We start from the raw sequence: 6,151 nt of genomic DNA on the forward strand, positions 1-6,151 counted from the left end.
AACCTGCCATTACTGAAACGCAAATTCACCACTGGGACAACTAAAACAAAGAAAATTTAGATAAATTTGCTTTGTTTTAGATGTCCCAGTTCCAATATGGCGGTTTTTGTACCATGTGATCACTAAGCTGCAAACCCGTGCTGCATGACTGGAAACGAGTTTTTCTGTTTTCGTTGCACGCAATATCCGGTTTATATCATAAAACGCGGGTAACACATCTCACCCGCCTAATATTCTCCTGATATCGTTAATTTTTTACATTGTAGAAACATGTAAAGCATCCGTTTACTGGTTTTGATTGCAATCAATGCCGTTAAGGCCTCAGAGACCGATTTTTTGCTCGTTGCTAAGGAAGCGAAATGTTACTTCCGGTGACTGACGTCATCATATCGTGAGATGACCAGAAAACTCACTCACAAGCAAAAATCACCACACGAACTGTTGTTTGCATTGACAGTTTTTCCTCGCCCTTCTTCACGCTCGTTCTCAGATCAAATTGTGTAGCACATAGACAAATTTAGAGTTTTCTTTTATTGGTCATGTGACCATTGGCGTGACATGTAGATGTCATGTTTAGGGTCATTGGCTTACAAAAGTTGGAAATTGAACAAAATAATGGCAAATTCTTTCAAATTACTTAACCATTACATCCTTAGCAAAAATATGTCAGTAGGCCCATAGTTTTAAATGCCAACTATTCTACGATCGCTTGGGTCATGGAATGTGGACTTTGGACTTCAGACTACGGAATTGAACTTGTTACATGTATTGAGCAACTCTATTGTAACATAAAAACACTGAAATATTGTGAACTTGAAAGGAAATGGGCTAAGCATGCCTGGAACAAAGTGTGGGCTATCCGTAACCTTGTTAATAAAAACGAAACAAGATGATAGCATATGATCTAAATCTAAAATTATATTGTTTTGTCGGCAACATCTAGGGGACACCCCTCCAACTCTAAAACGCTCTATAAAATACATGAAAGGTACAACTTCAGAAAAAAAACTAATATAAACTGCTTATAAAAATAACTAAAAAGAGTTTACTTTTAAAATTAGAGATAGATTGACTGGTACAAACAAGAGTACTCAAATCTGAATGAGAGTTTTTCAGTTGATATACGTAAATTTTTCCTCGGGAATCAACCTAATTTTTTTTTTTTAAAGTTCTCTAATGGGGCTCACAAAAGGCTCTTCTAATTCTGAGAACTTTCAAAAGGTCACTTATACTTATTAATTTGAAAATGTAGTAACTGTACAGAAGACTGAAGATTGTGCAATTTTCCATGCACTTTTTTTTTGTTTTTCAGAAGGGGTAAAGGGATTGGAGATGAGGGCCTTGACATTCAGTAAAGAATAAACATCTGAGTTGAACCTTTCAATATTCTGATCTTTATCACCCCAACTACTTATGACGAGGAAAGATATTTTATTCCTTACTTAATTAGATCCCATTGGAGGTTGCATCCCAACTTGAACCGAAGGAGAATGCACAAGGGTTTGTTTTTACAGGGATCATAAGACAGAGACTAAAATGAAATGTTTAGTTGTCTTTATCTACCCAGTAAGGTAAGGTCAAGTTATTGGCTCAACACCATTTTGAACAATGTCTGATGAGTGCGTAAGCACGAAACTCGGAGTAACGGTGAATCATGTGTTTGTTTCATTACCCTCACCTTTCTATAATTTGTCTATCAATTTTATTGTTGTTACTAGTCATTTGTAGCAACAGATGTTTGTGAAGCATTTTTGTTTTTTTTTTTTTTCAATTAAATGTAACTCATAGACAGTGATAGTGTGTCCTCCCAGCCTTGATAGGAATTTCTTAATGCCCTTAGAAAAGATTTTACTCTGTCTAAGGCCAGAATATTTTACTCATCCTTGATTGATGGGGAGTGGTTCGGGAATCAATGGATTAACAAGCCTCTACATCCACTCAAAAACTATGTCCCCTTTAAAACCTGCAACATCTTAAGCACGTATTTGTGCTCTACTTTTTTTGGCCAGTTTTTAAGCAATTGAAATCATGCATGGAAGACTAAAATACTAATTAATGATTGGAAACACGATGGAAAGCTGCTAAAAACTGTTCAGTGCCCTGAGCCCCAGACATCGATATTGCCTTCTTCGTTTCACCATCATTTGATATAACAAAGTATGGAACACCGGATATTCTCATTTCAGTTTTGGCACGCAAGTCTTCAGACCAAATGAAATCCACATCATTAGTTGACTTGAGATAATCCTCCGCTCCTTGAAGACCTAATTCGTTGGCAGCTTGAGTCAGAGTATTAACGTCACTGATATTCATTCCATCTTCATAAATCATGCGAAATAAAACATCTTTTGCCTGTCCTTGGCCCTCGGCTCCTTTCTGCACCCCAGCTAAATGAATAAGGCGGTGACCATTGAGTGAGTTTGGCCAGGTTTTCCAGTTTTTAAATTCTAACCCATCCTTCTGACCTGCACTCCTCAATGAATGTGTCCACCCATCACCTCCCCATCTAAAATTAAGAAGTTTAAAATGCGATCATCAGCGCCTAAAATTCAAGGGAAGTAAAAAATTATTTCACTTGAATATAATTTAAGGACGGTGCCTACTATTGTTATTGCGGATACGTTCTGCGCATCTACTAGGGTTTCCTATCGGTGATGCATACTAATACAGGGATATTTTTGCGCGGTTTAAAATTGGTATCCAAAAAGAAAATTGGGGGTAACCATGCATTTTTCAGAGATAATTAAGCTTCAATTTGAGGAAGAACGCCATACATGGCTTGTTCATGAATTATCTGAGAAGACTGAGCAATATGTTAATTCGGACAGGCTGCGTTGTCCTCGTCGCATCGCATCTTTTCCGCGATGCATTCAGCTGCTATGAGAAACAGTAACTATGCGGCTCATTTTTATTTATATATAGATTATCTTTTGTAAATAGGTTTTGTAAATAAGTTTAATGAGCTTTATATATTATAACAACTTGTAATTAAGGTATATTAAGTTTCTCTCGATATTGTGATTTTTCTTTCCATATTGTAATGCGCCTGTGAGCATCTCTCAATGTAACAGGCGCACTATAAGTAATAAATTATTATTATTATTATTATTATTATTATTATTCAGGGGTTTCAATAAAATTTGAAGTAGGCAGCTGGTTTGAGTCTAGTAGCCGACTGTATCAAGAAGGGGCCGTTAGGCCCCTTCGTCTAGGGGGGTCTGGGGGCATGCTCCCCCAGACGATTGTGAAATCTAGAAGCTCTGAAATGTGATTTCCAGCACTGAAGATGAAGGAAGATTTCTAATCAACAGAGACACTGAGTGTGCAATTAAGCGCATTCTTTTGATAATTTCCAGGGAAGAAAGATCTGGAAAACCATTTCAAAAGGAAAATTAATGATTTTTAACGTTATGATGTTTCGACAACTTCATGTCATCATTACTACCAATTTCAAGCTGCCGGGAACGGCAAACCTTTTTTGCGCGTTTTTTCAAGCGCGAATTTCAACATTTCTCAACATGAGAAATCAGTTCTGTCGAACGATAAGAATATGTCATTTTAATCTGAACAAACGAAAAGGCTTAACCGATGAAACTAACGAAAAATTTACTGTTTTTGGAGAACAAGTCTTGATGCAGCGATTACTCAAGAACGACCTGTTTTACATTAAACGTCTTGATATGTTTGGGGACGTAACTAAACGTAATTGAATTACGTAAAAAATGTGACGGTTGTTCTAGGCAAAAATGCGGAAAAAAGTTATAGCCGTGCACTGTAGCTCAAAGATGGCAATATCAAATCTGATGATTATTTTGAAATTGAGGTTAAAAAAGGTAAATTCAAGTCGATAAAAATGAATTTTACTTCAGGTTTGAAGGAATCCTTCAATTAATTCAATGTAGGGTAAAAAGTAGCCGACTTCTCTGAGCGATGCAGCCGACGCTTTTCGTCGGCCGTCGGTGCTTATTGAAACCCCTGATTATTATTATTATTATTATTATTATTATCTTTGAAAAATACGTGGTTGCCCTCCAATTTTCTTTTTGGATTTCAATAACAGCATAATCATAAACCGGGGCAAAAATACCTTGGAATTAGTAGGCACCATCCTTAAAACAAATTCAAACACTTTTGAAAGTGCTTTGCCTCTGTCTTGACCCCTTTAGATTTAATTATCAGGGGGTACCCTTTCTCTGAAAGGTATCCAAAGGCCATACTAGTGTTAAATAATATTACTGACCCCAAGCATCATAGCTAGAAGGAACTAAAATGGCCACAAAGAACAACACTGCGATAACAACAGAGATAGAAGCAAAATGGTGTCAAAACTTTTACACTAGGCATTTTGAAAAGGACACAAGTGACATTAGACCCTCCCTTCCCTCAAATGTTGGGTGAAATACCTTCTTGAATTATAGGCCATGTACTCCTCTCCCTCTGGAGCTGTATTCTTGTCAATAATGTAAGGATGCCAATTGACACAGACTTTTGCAGCAGTAAACTGCTTTATGGCTTTGTCAAGGCGCCTTTTACCAACATAACACCATGGACAAGAGAGGTCTGAGTACACATCAACATCAATCATCTGCAAAATATAAGAAGGATTCCTGCATCAGCAACAAGTAGTAAAATTTAAGGTAAACAAGAATTAACTAGGTAATTAATTTGTAGAGGTTGAACATCCAAAACTGTCAACACACCTTACTAGGGAGGTTCCAGAGAAAAGTACAAGCTTTGTACGCTCGAATAAATCTAAGCTGAATATGGATTGTAATTATTTCTAAGGAAAGAGAAAACCATATTCTGAAAAGAAGAAATACTTTCAGCTTCCTTGAACTCATTAGGCAAGGTATTACACTCATCAACAAATATGTCAAAATATAATTAATATATTAATATTATCAACTGAATTTAGTTCTAAAATGATTGTTGAAAAGTTACAAGGTTCTGGTGAATTGTTCTTTCATAATTTATACCTCGATCTTCACAAAGTAAAAATTTATCAGAAAAATCAAACTTGTATCATGTAGGTGAAAAATTATATGTTCATAGACAGGACAAGTTCCCCATGCTCAGATCTCGGATTTGCGGTGAGTGAACTGAAGAGAAACTACCGAGTTTCACACAAACGAAATCAGCAAGCTCTGCACAGCCTTCAGACAGGATATTACACACAAAACGGTCCTTTTCTGCAAAGAGAGAAATCATTACGTACCCTTTTTGACAAATTCTTTTTGGCTGGAGTGTAAAATTCGCTCCCAGACTCTTCCCAGACCACTTTTCTTTTCCTTTGAGTGGGACAGAAAGGCCGATTACAACCGAGACTCGCCGACGTTTTGGCAAATATTATAGTTCGGAAATTTTCGCGTTAGCGAGAAAAGAACGCGGGATTTCAAAGTTTCTGTCGCCTGTTTTTCGTGAGAAGGGAAATATTGGGCGACTTTCAACAAAGTAGTCTGTTTATTTATGCTTGAGGAGCTTTGTTGAATTTTTTGATGTTGATCGGTCTCTATTTATGAATAATGCATGCATGGTTGATCTGTCAGGGAGACCCCCTTTTCACTTCATGATCACGAAAAAAATTCGGGTCGCTAACACTGCTACCTTCAGCAAGCAGGCTGCGTAAAATGAATTTTTCACCAGATATGAAAGAGCTGGCACGTCTTCCATGTGCAGGAACTGTAAGCCCTTCACGGTGAGGGAGAAATTTGTTTTAATCCTTGGTAAATTTAGGTCTTTGAAATTTCTTAATTGCCAAACGATAGCAAATGATGTTTTTTTCCTCCCTAGCAATCGGGTCACAAAACCAGACTTCTTTTGGCGTGTGACATGGAACAAAAATCTTCTAATCGTCAGTTTTAAGGAAATGTTGTTTTTTTACAAGCTCAGCTGTTGCACTACGCAACGAGGCTTGTGTAGAACTTTGCATACGATATGCGTGTAAGGTTGTACTCTGAAGTCTCAATGAATAACAACATTCCTTGAGATGGTGCACAGACTAGCGTTTATTTTTAAATACCCGAAAGGAAAAAAAAACTGAATGGATAATTCGCTGCAAGTGTTTTGTCTCTCAATCTCTTTGTTTGCGTTGGAAGACATATCGTGTTTCATGCGTTTATTTAATATGTATCCTTTATTTCCGTGTCTGGTC

The 6,151-nt window shown here is 37.1% G+C and overlaps 2 protein-coding genes across 3 annotated transcripts in view; one reads left to right on the forward strand and one right to left on the reverse strand.

Annotated features, from left to right (window-relative positions):
• Positions 1-512: 512 nt before the first annotated feature.
• On the reverse strand, positions 513-5,345 carry LOC138047197 (uncharacterized protein YwbO-like). 2 transcript variants are annotated; one of them, XM_068893939.1, is made up of 3 exons: positions 5,216-5,345; positions 4,404-4,585; positions 513-2,506 (listed from the first exon to the last, which is right to left on the reverse strand). In XM_068893939.1, the coding sequence occupies exons 2-3, from the start codon at positions 4,583-4,585 to the stop codon at positions 2,053-2,055; spliced, it is 636 nt and encodes a 211-aa protein (XP_068750040.1). In that variant the 5' UTR covers positions 5,216-5,345; the 3' UTR covers positions 513-2,052. The 2 variants fall into 2 exon arrangements, with proteins under 2 accessions (XP_068750040.1, XP_068750041.1); XM_068893940.1 differs by lacking the exon at positions 5,216-5,345 and adding an exon at positions 4,701-4,723.
• Positions 5,346-5,556: 211 nt separating this feature from the next.
• The window catches only part of LOC138047196 (protocadherin Fat 4-like), a 20,148-nt gene continuing 19,553 nt past the window's right edge, over positions 5,557-6,151 (forward strand). The window contains exon 1 of the mRNA XM_068893938.1: positions 5,557-5,695. Coding sequence (XP_068750039.1) covers positions 5,669-5,695 — 27 coding nt within the window. The 5' untranslated portion in view covers positions 5,557-5,668. The remainder of the gene's footprint in view (positions 5,696-6,151) is intronic.

Source organism: Montipora capricornis, chromosome 4 (genome assembly GCF_036669925.1).
Source record: "Montipora capricornis isolate CH-2021 chromosome 4, ASM3666992v2, whole genome shotgun sequence".
Taxonomy (NCBI): domain Eukaryota; kingdom Metazoa; phylum Cnidaria; class Anthozoa; order Scleractinia; family Acroporidae; genus Montipora; species Montipora capricornis.

What these genes read in the sequence shown, in the direction of transcription:
- LOC138047197 (XM_068893939.1), bottom strand. Translation starts at nt 4,585, where the DNA reads ATGATTGATGTTGATGTGTACTCAGACCTCTCTTGTCCATGGTGTTAT. An exon ending in ATGGCCTATAATTCAAGAAG is followed by an intron (nt 2,507 to 4,403) that starts GTATTTCACCCA and finishes TCTTAATTTTAG; the next exon opens with ATGGGGAGGTGATGGGTGGA.